At 30.3% G+C, this 19,738-nt stretch overlaps 3 protein-coding genes across 3 annotated transcripts; 1 reads left to right on the plus strand and 2 right to left on the minus strand.

Annotated features, from left to right (window-relative positions):
- Positions 1–3,693: 3,693 nt before the first annotated feature.
- LOC125421187 (nicotianamine synthase) lies at positions 3,694–5,111 on the minus strand. Its single transcript, XM_048469276.2, has one exon. It carries the CDS (start codon positions 4,992–4,994, stop codon positions 4,026–4,028), a length of 969 nt encoding a protein of 322 aa, XP_048325233.2. The 5' UTR covers positions 4,995–5,111; the 3' UTR covers positions 3,694–4,025.
- A 5,796-nt stretch (positions 5,112–10,907) lies between these two features.
- On the minus strand, positions 10,908–14,598 carry LOC107407413 (pentatricopeptide repeat-containing protein At1g09820). Its single transcript, XM_048468969.2, has 3 exons — positions 14,106–14,598; positions 13,577–13,616; positions 10,908–12,856 (listed from the first exon to the last, which is right to left on the minus strand). The coding sequence occupies exons 1-3, from the start codon at positions 14,394–14,396 to the stop codon at positions 11,121–11,123; spliced, it is 2,067 nt and encodes a 688-aa protein (XP_048324926.2). The 5' UTR covers positions 14,397–14,598; the 3' UTR covers positions 10,908–11,120.
- A 2,197-nt stretch (positions 14,599–16,795) lies between these two features.
- LOC107407411 (uncharacterized) lies at positions 16,796–18,879 on the plus strand. Its single transcript, XM_016014695.4, has 2 exons — positions 16,796–17,202; positions 17,942–18,879. Exons 1-2 carry the CDS (start codon positions 17,133–17,135, stop codon positions 18,562–18,564), a joined length of 693 nt encoding a protein of 230 aa, XP_015870181.2. The 5' UTR covers positions 16,796–17,132; the 3' UTR covers positions 18,565–18,879.
- Positions 18,880–19,738: the final 859 nt, after the last annotated feature.

The following is a 19,738-nucleotide window of genomic DNA, read 5'->3' on the forward strand; positions in this document are numbered from 1 at the left end:
TATAGTGATTTATTGATTACACTAATTTAATGCAAGCTATTATTCGTCACTTTCAATATTTATTACTAAAATTATTATTTATCATTATTAGTGATTATTATTGTTAAATGATCATTAGTAAAATTTATATATTAAATAGTAATTTAAATGATTATCATTAAATATTTATTTTTAAAATTTTAAATAAAAAATAATAAAATTAAATATCATAATTAAAATTTATTACACAAAATAACAATTACCAATAATAACAAATAGCAAGCGTCATTGATTATATACAATCATTGTTTTAAATTTTTTTTTTTTTTATGTGGAAGCCTATCAAATCACCATATGAATATATGAGTATTTAAAAAAAAAAATGAACTTCAAAAGACAAATTTGTAATATATATATTTTTTTCTATTAATAAGATTAATATAGATAACAAAGTTCCATTAAATGCACTAAAATAATCCTTCTAAAAGTTCTAACAAATCAAATCTGTTAATTGTTTTCGTAAGTTTGGCCTTTTTTATTAACGTCCATCGTACAATTGCACCTGTTCTTGTTCGTCAGGCTGCAGAACTCACGGGCCGCGGCTCTTTGTTTGTTTTTCATTTTATTGGTTGAAGCAGAAAAAATGAGACAAATAGAGGACGAGAAAAAGAACTATCAAACTTTTAAAAGAAGGACAAAGTGAGAAATAAAAAATAAAAACAAATAAATAAATAAAAGAATAAAATGGTGAGAAAAAGAGACACCAAAATTTTAAAAGAAGGGCAAAAGTGGGAAAAAAAAATAAATCAAACTTTCTAACGTAACATTGTGGGATTTAGTTCATACATTATAACAAAAACCAAAAGAATAATGCTTGGGACCTTGATCTCCAAAAAAGAAAAAAAAAAAAATGGTTGGTATCAACATTTGACAAACAAATTTGGTAATTTTAGTATTATTTTTAGACCAAATATAATTTTTGTATGATTAAAAGGAAATTTTTAGCCCATAAAAAATATTTATTTATTTATATATTGAAAGGCAGGACAATATGCATCCATTAATTAAAGTCTCAAATTGGAGCATCAGGAACCAGAAATATGAAAGATAAATATAGTATTCCATTTTTGAAGTAATATAAAAAAACCAGATAATGTTGAAGTGATAGGGAGATCAAACAATCAGAGAAGCTCTTTTTTTGGTGAAGGAGGTAAGAGATGATCAGGGTCGGACAAAATAGTTATAACCATATATGCATCCATTAATATCTCTTATCGTTCCTTGAACCAATCGAATATATAATACAGACAAACCGACCTTATATATTAAGCTCTATTTCAAGTTTTCCAAAAACCAATTTGGACTTACCCGTTATTTTGCAATTTCTAATATTGACTTGATAAAACCAAGGATTCTCAGAAATTTTGAGCTTCTATTGACCATTAAATCCCCCAAAAAAAAAAAAAAAAAAAATAAGAACCAAGAAATCCAAAAAAAAAAAAAAAAGTTATATCCACACATAAATAATTAATTATGCAAGAAGAAATGTATATATTGAAGTAGACAAATTGAAGTTCATATATTTATATATATATATATATATATAGACAGCTAACAAGTCAAAGATTACAAATCCCTACAAGTTTCATTTTACATTATATGTATTGAAATATAATTTTAGTCTTTGGCGTTTTCAAGTGTCTTTCTTCTTGAGCCTTTTTCGTATGTGTCGAAGAAAACTAATAAAGTAGAAGACAAGAGCTAAGTATATATAAGAATGCATTAGTATTGGTATTATTATATAGAAACAAGCCATAAATACTTCTCTCTGATTGCAACACTAATAATTGATCAAATTCTTGTACAACAATATTATACGAACACACACTAAGCTTAAAAGTCTTCCTATTATATATTAATTTATCGATAACTACACTAAACTATATTTTATATTTTACTGATTATCAGAAAGATTTATAAAATGGTTTGAAGAACAAGAAATTTGAAATTCTACACCTTCCTCTTGGAATTTTTGTACCAGCCTCATTGAATATTTCTAGGGGGTGAAGTAGTATTATAAAGCTTTTTGATGCTTTTCATATGGATAACGTTGATGACAATAAGATATCATTTTTTTTTTTTTTTAACCATACAACTAAATATAAATTTTGATAACAACTGATTGGACTACATATATATGCAAATATATACATACATATATATATATATACACCAAAACACTTGTTCAAAACGCAATGGATGATCAACATTAATGCATTAAATTCAACTGATTGGATCTATTCATTAGTAATTGTGTCTCTTCAAAAATCCAGCAGCCATCGCAATATAATAACAATAATAATAATAACTCTCTTTAAAGCGAAACAAATAACAACGATCAAAAGGTTGGGTGTTGGGGAGTAAGGGAGAGGGAGACTCCTCCTCTTTGTTTACTTGTTTTTTTCACTTGATTATGTTTTATTTAGTTAAGACTATCAAGTCAAGAAGAAGAAGAAGAAGAAGAAGAAGGTCCTAAATACATTGATTCTTCTGAGCTTCAGAAATACTAATATTACCAATGAAACATAACTAAGATTAAATGCCAAAAGCCACAGTTGTATCAAAACTATGGAGAGCCTTGATAAAATTAGGAACACCAAAGAACAGGAAAGTACAACTTTCTAGTAGACCTCTTCAAACTGCCTTACCTAGATTCTAAAATCTCCCTAACTACTCAACCTATTTCGTCATGATCTGAAAGTCCTAAATTTAGACTTTTACATGCCTAAATGAGCTTTCTACCATTTATAAGAAAATCAATAATATGACCTACCATATTATTTTTTTCTATACAGATTGAACAATCATATGCGTAAGTGCTGGAATTATATATTTATGTATATAAAATGCCAAACATCCCAAAATTTGAAAATCTCTCACGTATAACGTAGCAAGTGCAAGGGAATATTTTAGATCTGTAGCATATTCTCATAGGGAAATATGAACAAGAAATCCAAAACCATCACCCAATCTCCTGAATGATGTGACCGGAAAGACAGAAAAAGTAACTAACAAGGATAAGATCAGAATTTGAGGCTCTCACACAAACTAATTATAACCATCCATGATATATAAGCTTTTGACGAAAAAAAGGACTATATATATGATTGTTGTTTTCCCAAACAACTTGCTTTGCTATGATAAGATAGTAGTCACTAATATTGGAATTATCCATTCCACCTGATGTTGCACCATTGCAATTTGCAGTCTCTGACCAAAAGCAAGAATTGAATAACCAAACAGAATAATGGTCTTACACTCATTTGATCTTTTTTCTCTGTTTTCCCCCTGTGCATTGCTTATACTCTCTTCTAAATTTCAACGCAAGTTATCCAACATTGAAGATAACAAGAAAAATAAAAGCACGACAAGAAAAATCAGATGTTAAAAGCTCACACCGTAAAATCAGCCAAAAAAGAAGTCTCACAATGTCAGCATCATGGACCTTTTTAGATTCTTTAACTGCATATTTGGAGTTACTTATTTGAAGTAGAAACAGAAAACCGTTCAAGGCAGTTTTTTTCCTTAGCAAATAGAAAGTGTCTTTAAAAGGCTTATGATTCAAAGCCTATGCCCCCCAAGTCCCTCCAAAGGACAACACAGCACAAATATGCAAAGTCATGCCTTTCAGGCAGCATCAATCGATCACATATGGAACATACGAATTTCAAGATGGTCTCTTTTATTTCTTGAAGTACAAAATCCAAAAGCAAAAGCTGACCCGAAAACATAATGCTAGCTAGCTAGTACTAGGACAAACATTTTAAGTTGGGCTTGCATGACATAAACATATAGCAACCACCCTAAGAATCCCATTTTCTGTTCCATATTATTTTAGTAAAAACATAAGAAACCCATGACCATACACAAAGCTAGGAAGATATATATTATAAGTTAGATTGACATGAACACAAGGCAAACAACTAGGAGAGGGAACAATTTCCATATGGGCACGAGAGGAATCACCACATCGAGAATAGAGTTCCCTAAAGCTGCTCGTCAAAGGCCAATTCCTCTATCATATTGCCATGGATATTGAGGGGATTGAAAGTTTCAATGTCAGAGCACTTATTAGGAACTAGTATAATATTTCCAAGTCCCTGTTGATGATCAAGTAGTGAAGGGTGTGTAGGCAATGGGTATTTACGTGCTATGACAACCGAATTAATTACTTCATCGGTTGGATGAAACACAGAGAGAACCTCAAACCCTCTAAGATCACAAGGATCAACAACCGGATACAGAAAAGCTCGAGCACCATGAGCACTCCTCAGCATCAAGAGAGCTCCAGGAGACATATACTTGGCCAAATGATCAATAACTCTGAGCTTCTCTTCCTTGTCCATACCAACAAGAGCTGCCAAAAATACAACATCAAAGTCTCTCAAAGCGTTTGTGACATCCATAATATTGGTGGTGTGGAAAAACAACCTTTTCGATAGGTCAGAATCACAGGGCAGCAAAGCAAGAGCTTTTGAATTGGCAGATGGGTCAATGTCAAAGTTGTAGAAAACGGTTTTTAAAAGGTGATTGGAGGCCAAGACAATAGAGGTGAGAGGCAGAGGACCTGAGCCCACAAAGGCAATTTTTTTGGGTTCATGGGTATAGTGTTGTTTAAGAATGTTGAATTCGAGTTGGCCAAGCTTGAGGTAATTGGAATAGTAAGGGAAAATGTTGAAATTCTGAAGTGGGTTTTGGAAAGAGGCTAGGATTGTTGAGAAATGGGACTCCAAATGACCCTCAGCTTCACCACAGAGCCTAATGAGTTTGGACCTAATTTCTTGAACCCTTTTGCAAAGCTTTGTAACGTCAATAGGACTTGGTGGGATACATGTGTGAACAAGTTGGGTGAAGAGCATGTCGACATCTTTGGAAGGTTTGAGACTTTCAAGGCTTGAGATTTGCTCATACAAATCACAGATCTTTTCTACCAAAGCCTCTTCCTGGCAAACCATGTCGATACTATGAGGTTATGGAAGACTTGGAAACCAAGGAAAAAAAGAAAAAAATTATACAAAATACACAACAGATACTCTTTCAGAGCAAACCCTTGTGGCAATTGCTTCAGCTCCTCTCTAGAGGGGTCAATATTTAATGGCCATATCTGGGACCCACTTCTTGCCTTGGTGTTTAACTTGGTTTGCCATTGAGTGCATTTATAGGGGCCCACACTTGACATAAATGATATTAGCTAGGGTTGAAATGAGCACATCTTGCCATTCGAATTGGAACAGTGAATATCTAAAGTAAAGTCACTTGTTTTCTCTCTTTTTTTATTTTTTAACTAATTACAAATAATCTTCCCTTTGGTTAATGTTTATATTTTAGCATAAATGAGTGCTATGTTAAATATTTATAATGGCAAAAAAGAAAAAGGTTTATGAAACTGAATTTCATTTTATAAGTTGATTTTAATTTTGTGTTTTATACTTTTTTTCTTCTTTTAATTATGTTGCTAAATATTCTAATTGTACTATAAAACATAAACTGGTTATGCACAATTTAAAAAAAAAAGTTAAAAAAAAAATTAAAACATAAAAGTAACCAAATGAACACTTAAAATTTTGAATCATTCAAACATAAAAAGAATCTGTAACTTATGATAGGTAACAAAACTTGTTCCCAAAAAACTCATATTGAGCAGTGGTGAGTGTTGGCAATTTTATCGCAGCTGGTTAATTAATGGGACACGATTCGTCCTTGAAAAGAAATGTAATCAATTTGCTAAGTCGAATTTCTTGGACGGACTGGTTTATTTTTTTCAGCATAACATGAACTAGCCCATATAGGAGCATTTACTGGTTATTATTATTAATGAAACCATATATCAACATTTTTTACCAAAAAAATAAAAACCCTCATATTTTAATTGACTACCATTAAGAATTTACCCTTTTTTTTATTAATATTTTAGTTTTAAAAAATAAAATTATTATCCCAGTAGCTCCTTCAATTCTATCCATACACAACTGTATTTAAACTTTGACTTTTAAGGCAATTTGATTTTTAAACTATTTTATTTACTTTTTAACCGTTTTAATATGTTTAATGTACCCTTTTTTTTTTCTTTTTTTTATGTGAATAAAGAAAGGATTTCTTGGTAGTGTACTGTATATTTTAAAACTGCTTAAAAGTATATTAAAAATAGTTTAAAAAGCAAATTGTTCCAAACAATAAAATTTAGAAACCAAATGTGAAAATTGAAAAAAAATGTTAATAAATCGTTGAAAATATTTAGGAAATAATAAAGCCAATAACCCTATCAAAATAAATTTAAAAAATGAAACTGTATAGGCTTTTAATTTTAGTTTTTTTCATCTAATGATGTTTAATTTACTTATTTTAAATGTGAATTAAAGATTATTAGTCATCTAAATGATTATAAAATTAACGAAAAGGATAAAATTATCAAATTGAACATAATTTTAAGTTATATATAATTTTAAATTGTATTGATTTTTTTATTTTTTATTTTAAAATTTAAATTTTTTTAAAACATTTAATAAATTATAAATATCACTAAAAATTTATTTTAAATAAATAAATTACATACAAAATAAAATAAAATTTTCATAAAAATCAAATGGTAGTATATAACCAATTAATTATTAATATTAACAAAAAAAAAACCAATTAATTATTAGAGGTCAAATAAAACCAGTAAAAGTGGATGCAATAGAAGCAGTACCTAGTATGGTCTTATTTTAGGCCTTGGAAACATTGAAAGTTGCAGAAAGTAAACTGGCCTGGGGGTGGTGAATATGAATTTCATTGGGAAGAGCGAAGTTCTGCAGGAGGAGAGAAGTTGGTTGTTGCAGAACTGTATCATGCAGTAATGTTGGAAAATGACGACACACTTCACATTTCTTAATTTAAAGAATTTAACATTAAAAAGTTACTATTTATGGGTCAATCTTATAAGATCGTGTCATGAAAAAAGATAAAAATAAAATACTGTTGTACGAGGGGTCTAAATAAATTGAATGTATCGAATAATTTTTTTTTATGAATTTGAACTAGAAATTAAAAAGCCCATTTCTCTTCCTTTTGTTAATTGGGTAGGTAATCTTCGATCAGATGGAAAAGATAAAAGTGATAAACTCATTGACTAAATATTACCTTATGTAAATTCCAATATTCCATACCCACCCATCTATGCCATTTTCACCCAAAAAAAACAAAAAAAAAAAAGAGAGATCTACGCCATTGACGCAATCCTACTGTGAAATAAACGACCATGGGGATTAAAAAAAAAAAATTAAAAAGAAATCAAACAATATATATAACAAATAGTTCACTTGTCAAAGTTGAAGTAACCCAATGGCAAAAGCGACCACACATCGAATTGGCTTTGGGTTGTGAATGTTTGAATGTTACATTGCGTAAAATAATAATAATAATAATAAAAGCTTTGAGGAAAACTCATAAAAAACCCTATTGCAATTTTTATTCATTCATTTAGTTTAGAGTTTTTGTAAGATTATCTGGTTAGTGATTTCACACCTGTCTAATTGTTAACCCTTATATATGTGTATTTGGAAAACCTGTATATGATTACTTTTAAGAACTATTAAAAAAAATATATATATACCATACACAAATGATAATGTAAACTATACATTAATTATCTTCGTCAATATTCTTATATATATAAAGATTATGCTATATTATCAGCATCATTCAGTTCACACTAGCTTGCCAGCCAATTCAACATCTACCCCACCTGTCTTATCCTATTACATCTCAAACATTGAGTTTGGGTCCACCAAATGTAACATTTCACATCCAAAGGTCATCACCCTGATTGATCATTCCATTGGAGTTCAATTTGATCGCCAAATTTAGCTTTGGTTTCTTGGCCATTACTCTGTTCCTCCATTTTTCAATTCTGTTATTTGTTATACGTTTTGTTTTACTTCTTAATGAGGAACTTAATTCTTACATATTTTTGGAGCAAACATTTTGGCAAATGATTCAATTATTTTCACTTAATTCTCTACATATAGAGTAAATAGGACCCATTTTTAGTCTTTGTTTTGTATAGGGAAAACTTTGAAAATTCTTAAGGAAAACTTAAAAAATTTTCAAGTGTTTTTTTTTTTTTTTTAATGTTTGAAGAAAGAAAAAGTGATTAATTTGTTTTTTATAAGAAAATAAATATTTGGTCTAATAGACTATCTAATTCATCTTATAATACCACATATTGATATGATATAAAATTAAATAGAATAAAAAAATATATAATTTTTTTTTTTTAAAAAAATTCTAATGTTATTTAAATACTATATAAGAATTTAATTGATTTATATTAAATGATTCATTTTTTCTTATTAAATTTTTAATATTAAAAAATAAAAATAAAAATATTTTAAATTAATTTTATTATTTATAATTTACCGATATTATCTTAAATAACCAATGATAAGAATAACTAAATAATCTATTCAATCATTCCTATGTTTATATATATATATATATATATATATATGTATATTTTTCCATCATCACTCATCGTTTGTGAAACAAAATAATTAATAAACTATTTCCACAACAAGTCATATGTGGGCCTTCATGTCTGTATCTTCACGAAGTGGTCGCACATCCGCTTGAATGTTAGACTTCTTCGAAGTGCCCCATAAGTTTCCACTATTTTATTTTATTTTTTCTAGTAAGATGTAATATGTTTGAAAAATATTATTTGAATTCTACTGATTCATTATTAATAGGTTCGGTCGCAACTAATAATTTAATTGGCAATATTATGGATTTATTTTTCTATAAAAAAATTTTAAAATCCAATTAATTATTATCACATCAAGAATTTCATTAATAATTAATAATAATTTTATTAGCTGTAATAAAAATAAAGTTCCTATATATTTTTTTTCTACGCTATTATAATTATTATTATTATTATTTTTCTGTTCTTTTTTGGCCACATAGAGGTGGCCTTACATAAAATGAATAGCCACCATAACTTCCTAGGTGTTGACATCTACCATCTTTAAGTTCTTTTACTATTTCAAATGCAAACTTTCTAAGAAAAGGTATATACAAAAATAATTAAGGTCTGTATATTTAATTATTTCTATTTTTCCCCTTTTTTCTTCAACTTCAATGGTTCATATGAGATACCATCATTCCCTCGAGTTAGTGCATGTTATCAATTGGATGCTTTCTCTGCCTTTAGAAATTCTCTTTCTTTTACCTCATTTTTAACTTAAATTAGCTTCTGAAGCCAATAAGACTTCAAACTAGTGCTTGAAATATCTCTAGAATATAGTCTTGTGTGACAAATGGAAAGAGAACTACAACATAGAAAATTTTTCGTGCTCTGTGTGTGTGTGTGTGTCCTCTCTTCACGTAAAGCTTTGCGTATATGTATCATATCTTATCTTTGACCTTTTTATCATGTGAATAAATAGTAAAAGAATACTTGCAAGTTGAAGTTTTTGAAATAGTATTTTATACAAATCTTTAGAAAAAACGAATTTTACATCCGAATTAAGATAAAAAGTTCAGAAACAATTTTCATTCTGCAATAAAAATCCAAACACCATTTACAATCCATATGACTTTTTTCTTTTTCTTTTTATCATTATGCTTTTCAAAGAGAATCTACGAAAGGAGTTGATATAGATTTAGACAATATAGAATGCAAACTTTTAATATGATATTGGTATGACAATAATTTCACCCCCTTTTGGATGGAAGAAGAGGAAGATACATTTTTGTTTGTATAATAAATGGAATTGCTACTTTTCTGCCCCCCCCCCCTTGGGCTACTTTCACCACCAGGAAAACAGTAGTAATGCGACTACTCGACATTGAATTTAGGTGTTCCTTTTTGTGGAGGCTCTTTTCCGAATGTGGGGTTGAATTTTATGGAAATTGCTCAAAAGAACCATAATATATATATATATATATATAAATAATATTCTGTGTTTTATACTGAAATTTTATTTGCAGGCTTTTGTAAAAAAAGAACTTTGAGGAAAATGGTATCCAAATGATCTTTTTCATAGAAATATGCCTGAATTTTCTTTGAGTTCTGCGATTTGCCCTTTTTTCATTGAAAGTGATAAATAAATAGAAAAATAAATTTCCACATTATCTTTGAAATTGAAAGAAAGGTGGAGTTAGCTGAGGCATGCCCCATACGCCATGACCTAGAAAGCGAAACTCTAATATTTTAAAAAAACAAAACCATCATAATCGAAGCCATGTTGTTTGGCTACAAATGAAGTCAATTTCATTCACCGTGGCCATTTAAGCAAGAGGTGTGTGACAGCCACACGACTCCATGTGCCGTATGCTTGTTATTGAGAACGATGGAGCTTATTCCATTCACACCTTTTCTAGATTTTCCTTTATCTGGTCCATGCAACTTGGCCTCTACAGCAGCTTTCCAATCTTTTTTTCAAGGTCAAATTCTTGCGTCCCATTCCAATAAATAGATGCTACTCATCTCTTTACCAACTATATAGGCTGCTACATAGTTTTGATTTGATTTTCTTCAATTTGAGGACCACTTGATTGATTTCAGAACTTTCAGAATTTAATAAAGACTTTAAAAGAAATGGGTTTTTATGTACATTTCATTGACATTCTATATCTCTCATTTAACCAATTCAAAAGCCCATAGGCCACTTGCTTTCTTTGTCTCTAAAAGCCACAAGATGTAACAGTTATTTCATGGGGTGAGCAAACTACTGTATATAATGGGATATAGATGAAGCATGTTATTCAAGATGAGATCCTAGTTCCTGTTTAGTTAAGTCTGTTTCTTTACTTCTAATCTCACCCCAACTAAATAAAGGTAAAAACAATAACATTTACATGATGGAAAAGAGCTTTTAAGAACTTCATTGTAAAAACAAATAAATCCAATTGTATTAAAATCCCATCCAAAATCCTGGAGTTACATACAAAATTGTAAGTCAATACTATATTGTATATACTCATATTTCAAGTAAAGAACCTTATGAATATTTTTTTACATCAGTTCATAATCTTCATATTTTACAAAGGAAAATTCATCGCGGTAATACAAAGACCACTTCAATTTCATATTTCAATGGCTACGAGCTGCCTGGGACATTATAGAGGTGTCCTTCAATATCAGGAAGGAAACCCTTCTCCACCATTTCCTCTCTTACAACCTGGTAAGTATTTTGATTTGGGACCAAGCCTCTTTCCAACAACTCATTAAGAAGCCTATTTGCTTCTTCGAGCTTGCCTTTCTTACAATATCCGTTGATCAAAACATTATATGTCACTATATTTGCAACTTTCCTATCTTTTTCCATCTGTGATCTAACATTCAGTGCGGCCCTTAAGTTTCCTTCCCTGCAGTAGCCATCCATCAATGTATTGTATGTCAGGTGAGTTGGACTCAAACCCATACTGAACATTGCATTCAAGAGTCTTGTTGCCTTTCTTGACTCCCCTTTCCTGCATAATGCATCTATTAATATATTATAAGTTACAACGTCAGCTCTCAAGCCTTTATCTTGCATTTCTTCCAAAAGCTTTCGAGCCCCTTCCATGTTCCCCTGTCTGCACAGGCCAGCAATTAAGCAGTTATAGGTTGAACCTGTAGGGGAAATTCCACTTTCCAACATTACACGATGCAAATCGAATGCTTTCTCCATCATTTGATCCTTACAGTATGCATCAATAAGAGTATTATATGTAATAACATTGGGAACTAAACCTCGATTTCTAATATCATCAACCAGTTCTCTAGTTTCCCTTACTTTCTTCTTCTTACAAAATCCATTTATAAGGGCATTGTAAGTTACAATGTCTGGCTTCAAACCCAAGCTAAGCATTTCATCTCGCAAGCCACAAGCCTCATCAAGCTTCCCGTCATTGCATAACCCATTAACCAATGTATTATATGTAATCACACTGGGTTTTAGATCCTGCCTCCGCATTTCCTGAAACACCTTCATTGCAGCTGACACATTCTCATCTTTACAAAAGCCATCAATTAATATGTTATAAGTAATCTCATTCGGACAAATCTTACTTTCAACCATTTCCTTCAAAATGGCATTAGCTTTATTCATTTTTCCCACCTTGCCCATTTTGCAATACCCATCAATCAGAGTATTATATGTAACTACATTTGGTGAGATACCCCATGCTTTCAAGTCTTCAATAACATCCCTTGCCTTATTCAATTTCCCAACCTTACACAACCCATTAATCACAATGTTGAAGGTGAACAAGTTAACCTCAATCCTCCTCTTAATCATCTCCTTGTACAAATATTCTACACGCTCAACTTTTTTCACCTTTACCAAAGCATATAGCAAAGGATTACATGATAATGCAGACAGCTTAAACCCATAATCACCAGCTCGGTCAAATACTTCAATTGCCATATGGATTTTCGAATTTTGTACGTATGCCAACAGCAACATATCAATAATTATAGAATTTGAGCAAAAGTGGTTGCTACACATCGAAAGCATGTGAAAAAATGAAGAATTTGAATGATTCTCATTCTTCTTAACAAACCCATCTAAGAAAGATCTAATCTTTGAGTACTTTTTGACACTGGCTAATGAGTGTAAGAGTCTACAAGTGAGTTCAAGAGTGTATGAAATATTAAACTGTTTCTGTGACCAGTTGAAGTACCTGAGAATGATTATAGGATCTGCTTCTGAGTCAAACAATTGCTGAAGAAGTGTGGTGGCATTCGAGTCAGTTATATGGGTTTTGAGTTCCAACCAGTGTTGCTTTTCGATGAGTTCTATGGCAAGTGGAATCCCAAATGAGTTTGATGTTGGACTTGTAAGAATGGACACTGAAGAAAAGACAGGCCAAAAGATCAGTTTGCTTCTCATGAAAATTTTTCAGCATAAACATATTCATGAACAAGTTTTTGAAATTTAGATGTATCAAGGTTTTACTTCCCCTAGAAGGGGTTTAATGAGAAAAAGAGAGAAGCCTGCAGTCTGTTTGGTCTGCTTCCCACGAAAATTTTCCAGTGTAAACATTACAATCTGAAGAACATGTCATGGGTGCAATGTAATAGAAACTGGGTAAGAGATTATCAAAAAAGAAACTCCACCAACCTTGTGAGTTTCCTCTAAGTTTTCCATTAGTAATTAATTCCAATGTCATTTTCCTTTATGATTAGTATATAGCCCAAATATCAATGTTTTCTACTTAAATGATATATGATAACAGGAAAACAGATTGAACACAACAGATTGTCAAATATTAACATTAGAACCACATAATAAGCAACAATGTCTATGAGAATTGAGAATCAACCAATATAATCACTTTCAACTATCTATAAGCAGTAAATCAGAAAGAAGGCCAAAACATTGACAGTAAAGTTCTGGCTTTCAAATAGACCTCCTTTCCAAAGTACCCAATTCTCCAAATACACTTTCTTGAAGAGGGCAGGAGGTGAAAAATAATTATAATAATAATAATACTAGTAAAAACAACAGCAACAAAAAAAAATCTACTACTTTATTTTATACTAACAAAAAACAACTTTCAACACACTAACCAGAAAGTTCTGTTCTGTCATCTGCCTCCCATCCAAGCTCCTGCATAAGCGTTGTTACAAAGAAAAATTCCAATAAGTGTTGTTTCACAAAAAAAAAAAAAAAAAAAGATTCTGAACCAAGATCAAATAAACGCATCAACCAGAAAATAATCAATGTCACCATTACATAGGAAGTTATAAGAGGGCATAAACCTATATAGTGATGGCTGGAGCTGGATACCTTATTCTAAGGCCTCAAGCACATGCATACGACCCTTACCACTAATAAGTAAGCACTCTTTAACAGTTGATATTATAAAGCATTAAGAACACGACCAAAATCAATTTTAGTATTAACACAATGTGCCACGTTCTTGTTACATGTCTGTACTCGTTTCTAACATTCAAGGTCATTTCTTTTTCTTTTCAGCTATCTACTTTCCACTAAGAACGCAATAGACACCAGCGCCATTAAAAATATATATATATATATATATATATATATACTAAAAAAGAAGAAGTTAAATTTAAAGGCAACCAAGCAACCAACCTTTGGATAATCTTCAGTTCTCGGGTCGGTGGGCAAGAAAGCAGAGGAACACTTCGATTGGGTTCCTGATTCTGACTCCTTGACCTCGAATTTCATAACCTGCTCGGACCCATCACTCGTGTCCGAGCAAAACAGAGCTCGGCGAACCAGATTTTGGGTTTTTCGACTGAACACAGAGAACGAGTTCGAAACTTGGAGAAATGTAGCGTTGGACACGGATGACCCAGTTCGGATACCCGAAGGAAATATACTGTGGATTCGGCATGAAGAGAAGGAGAGGAGCTTCAACATTTTTAGGTAGAAAATAAATATGGAGGCGCTTTCACATTGCTAGGGAAAAAATTGGTTACTGTAAATTTTTAGGTCTTGATTGCCTGGTGGGTTTTGGGGGTTTCCGCCATTGATAAAAGCTTGAAAGATTTGAAAAAATAAAAAAAAAAAAAAATTTGAAGACGGGCATTCTAACCCTTTTCTAATTTTCAGTTGACGGATTTGCCCCTCTTGTTTGCATAAAACTATTGATTCGGCTCTTTGTTTTTTTTTTTTTGGTTGTCGATTTGCTGAACTCCTGTTTAGCTGGAAAAAATTATTTTACATGTTTTTTCAGTGTGCTTTTCATTTGTTTTCTTGTTTTTTGATTTATTTTATAAATATATTATTATTATTATTATTATTATTATTATTTTACTATTGTGCATATCATATATTATTATGTTCAAAATTAAATGTTAATTCAAAAGTATATTGCCACACCACGTCATAAGATTATAGTGCTTAATTTAGTACTCTTTTTTATTTTGGGTGAATAGTGGTTAATTTAGTTGATCTTTCTGTAAATTGGTTCAGTGACTAATGAAATATGAAAATGTTTCAAAATCTAGAATTCTCCAAGCTCAAAACTAATAAAAATAAAAATACATATTTAAATGTTCTATCAAACTACTATTATTATTATTATTATTAGAATGTAAATTTTTTAGCCATTTGAAATATGCAATGCCCTCGTATGTGTTGCTTGTGACCAAAATCAGGAGCATTTGATTGAAAAAAGAAAAAAGGCTTTTTGTTAAAAGTATGTTTCCTCCTTACCACTAGCCTCCTTGCTTATAGATGGTTAAGATGAAGATGAATGAGAAAAAAAATGGTGAAGAAAATTCAATCAAAGATGCAGATGTAGATGAGGAACACAATTGAGATGAAGATCTCTTTCATTTTCATCATATATTTTTTTGCTACTATTTTTTCAAGCTGCCCTAATATAATTTTTTCTAACCTTGGTATTTCTTCAAGCTACCTTAGTATAGTTTTATGTAACTATAACTAAAGTTTCGTTTTGTATGATTTTTTATTTTTTATTTTTATAGCAAAAAGCACTTATAGATAATCATAAGCTTTTTTATTTAAAAAAATAAATATTTGATTATAAATCAATAAATACTTGTTGATCAAAAAATAAATTTTATAAACTAAATGAAAAAACAAAAATTTTAAAATCTAAAAAAACTCTATTTTGAATTTATAGGAAAATAATAAAAAATAAATAAAATAAACAGTAAAAATACTTTATCAATTAATTATCCATTAATTTTTTAATAAAAGCTTTTATATATATATATATATATATAAGTTTTATTGGAAAAAATACTACAATTAAAAGCTTTTATCTATATAAATTACACCAAGCAAACCTTTAAACTCGATAAAACCCAAATGGAGAAGGGGGTAGTGGAACCATGTTGAAGCTTGGAATCTTATAAGCTTCTCCAAATCCTTCTCATGGTTTAAAAGACCTTGGAGGAAAGTGAAAAGGAAACATGCACCGAGTCCTAATCAATGTCCCTAATTTGATTTTAGTCATGAGCAACACACATGAGAGCATTTTCTCCAAATAAATGTTTCAAATTGTATTGAAATAATATGGAAGCAATTATTCATATGGTAATGTATCAAAATTTTTAATTTGGATAATAAAATGACAAATAAACTAAAGTTTTATAAAGGTAAAATATATTTAACCCATATACAAATAGTATAGAACTATTCCTTATTTTATTTAATATTTAATAATAAATTTTGATATTTATTACTATGGATAATAATCTTTAATTTATGTAAAAATTTTAAAAATAATTATTTAAATTGTGATGTTAAATACAAATTCTATTAACAATCATTGTTTAATAATAATAAATAATATTTTTTAATGATATTGCAATAAAAAATGAAATTGATTATATCCAGTAGTAGAACATCTCTAATCATATCTATGAAAATATAAATTCGAATCAATCATATGTATTATATGACAGTGGAAATAAATAGTTTATATTTAGTTAAATTATTAAAAAAATAATATTACAATAAAAATTATAGAAATATATATATATATATATATATATATATAAAATTTCGGAATACAATAATAAAATTATCAGTTTTTTAAATGGGAAAATCATAAAATCCAAATCACATATTTTATTTTATTTTTGGTTTCCCACAAGTAATATCAAGTTGTAATTTTTTTTTTTTCAGCATTTTCGTTCAAAGTTTCATAAAAATAGACAAGTCAAATATGACAAACTTCCAAATACTTAGGCGTGGCGATTGAAAAAAATATTTAAAAATAATAATTTATAAAAGACAACTGAAAATCAAAACATTATTTATTAGAAAAATATTATCCATATTTTATTTGTTTTGTTTTGACCGACTTCGCTGTACTTTTCAAGAGGGAAACAAACGATGCGTGGTCACTGATCTGGGATTCGAATTTAATTTAATTTAATTATTATAATTTTTCATAAAGCGTGAAGAAAAATAAAGGGGTTAAACATTCTAGTAGAACAAAAATCACGAGGGACTTTTTAGATTCTTCCTTCGTTTCAAAGCATATTAAAAGTGTTGTTGATCTCATTTTTGCTTTACTATACATGACCCAAAATTAGGGTTAAAGTTTGGAATTTTTTTTTTTTTTTTTTTTTGTTTTGCTTTTTTTGATTTCCATTTTCTCAGAAGTAATTTTGAAGAATGGATTATCAGAAGAAAAGGGTCCAATTTCTGCTATTCACAATTGGCGTCGTAGTTCTCAGCATCACAGGTACGTTGTTTATTTATGGTGTTTTTCGGGGGGGTTGGGTTGGAGGATGGAATGCTTTGCTTTAGCCCCAATTTGTTTTCTGAGAAAAACCGAAATTTATGGCAGTGAGAAAAAGAGAATTGGAATAGTGGATTTGTGTGTGGTTTCTTGCTTTGAATCTTGGGGAAATTGAGATTTTAGCTGAATCTGGATTTTTGGTTTTGATTTAGTGGTTCTCTGATTATGGTCTGTTTGGTTTGTGAGAAAGAATATAAGATGAGGAAAAGAACTGGAATATTCGGGTTTGAAACTTAAGAGTTTATGCTTCACCGTTGTGGGTAGTTGTTAGAGTTGTGAGATCCTGCTTGTATACGGGGAAAAATTTAATGGCTTTGCGGATTTATTTGGAAAATATCTCGTCGAATGCTAAAACAATTACTTTTTATTTATTATTTTTATTATTAGTTTTTTACCCAAAAAAAAAAAAAGTATTATGGATTCAATACTATTGTGATTTTGTTAGATTCTGTGTTGATTTTATTTACTTTTTATTTTAGTCCTTGTAATTTAGTAAGTGTTCTGTTTTGGAGTTTTATTACTCTGAAATTGTCTCAGGCTAAGCTTTTTGTAAATCTTATTACCATGATTTATTATTCATTCAGTTGTTAGAGTTTCACACTATCACATAGAACCATTTTGTGATTCTTGCTAATCATTAAGAATTGGCTCTTATTTTTGTATGTTTGTTCTGTATTCATAGCTGAAAAATGTCGGCAGCTAGTTGGGGAAGAGGCTTCATCTCAGAGTGGGAAGTTTACATTCTTGAACTGTTTTGACATGGGCAGTGGAACACTAGCATGTGGTGTAAAGGAAGGAGTGAAGTTATATTTCTACAACATTAGGTCTGCGCACGTTGAGAGAGTGAGGCTGCATGCATTCGAAAGTGCAAAGGCCGATGCATTGGTCCAGGGAATTTCTGCTGTAGAGGCAGAAAAACGAGCACTGAAAGAAGGAGCAAAGGCAGCAAAGCTGGCAAAACGGCAAGCCAAGCGAATAATAGGTCCCATTATCTCTTCTGGGTGGGACTTCTTCGAAGCTATATACTATGGTGGTACAATGACTGAAGGTTTCCTCAGGGGTAGTGGCACCTTAGTTGGCGCCTATGCTGGAGGCTTTCTGGGGGAGGAAAGACTTGGGAGATTTGGTTATCTTGTGGGAAGTCATCTGGGTAGTTGGGTTGGAGGTAGGATAGGACTAATGGTATATGATGTTGTTAATGGAGTCCATTACATGTTTCAATTTCTTCAAGCTGTAGAAGATGAAGTTCATGAAAGTCCTGTTTATGAAAGTTCTGAAGCTTCTGAGGAATCCTATTCTTACTAGCTCCTCTGCATATGTGAGAAATGAGAACCCCCTGGAAGAAATGTCGATTATGAACTTAGGGTAAAACAGATGAGGTTTTGGATTCTATACTTGAGATTTTACTGTACATTAGATGGACTATAAATTCATTGACTTTCAAATTTGTGTGATATAACTCCTTGTTCGTGGATAGTGTTGACATTAGACGAGATGCATTTGCTTTTATAGTAGAGTTTGCAAATATATCGTGGATGATTGTAAATGTTATTGCTTTCTCTAATTTTCTTTTAGGAAAAAGAATGAAACATGCTCGTCTTCTGAGTTATGCATTGGTTAGATCCCACTGATCTTTGTTGTATTTATTTGTGCTGTTGGTTCATCTTCCCTGCGCGGGTCACTTGTAGCTGATTGCCTATCTTTATGAATCATTTGAAAAGCTTCATTTTCATTTATTCAGGCGTTGAGCCCAAGTTTAAGTCAATGGATTGGTTACAATGGGGTACACAGTCTGACCCAGAAAAGATGAAAAGAAGATATATAGTAATATGAATTTTTCGTCGATATTAATTAAATGCAAATTACAAGTTAATTCGTTGTTGAAGCTGGAATTTTGTTTTTATAAATGTGGAGTACACCTTAATTTGTTAGTCCATAATTATAATATATTTACTAAATAATTCAGAAAGATCTCAAGAATAAAAAAAAGCTTTTTTTTTGGATGAATAAATAAAATAGCTTACTAATAATAATAATAAAGTCTAACAAATATAGTGTAATATTGTTAAATGAAAGCAAGTAACATAAAGTTTATGTTACAGTTCACAAATTCCATATGCATGATAATTCTTGGGCACGCTATATTGCTACTTTAAAATATTTATCAAAATTGTGAAAGTTTAAGAAATAGGGAAACGAGTTGTTATCAAATGTGGTTGAAACAAAATTTTTTGAAAATAAATAATATTTAATAGAAACAATAAGTTATGCATATTGGCCTTTTTTTTTTTTTTTCCCTGAATAAACTACAAGACAACTGAAAAATTTAAAATATTTTGTTTATTTTTTTTTAAAAATCACTAATAGAGAAGAAATTCTTACATATATGACGTGAAATATAAATTTTGCAACATAAATGTATATACACACACACATATATATATTTATATATATATTTTGCTGAAAACATAAATGTGTA

The sequence above is a fragment of the Ziziphus jujuba genome, chromosome 10 (genome assembly GCF_031755915.1).
Source record: "Ziziphus jujuba cultivar Dongzao chromosome 10, ASM3175591v1".
Taxonomy (NCBI): Eukaryota; Viridiplantae; Streptophyta; class Magnoliopsida; order Rosales; family Rhamnaceae; genus Ziziphus; species Ziziphus jujuba.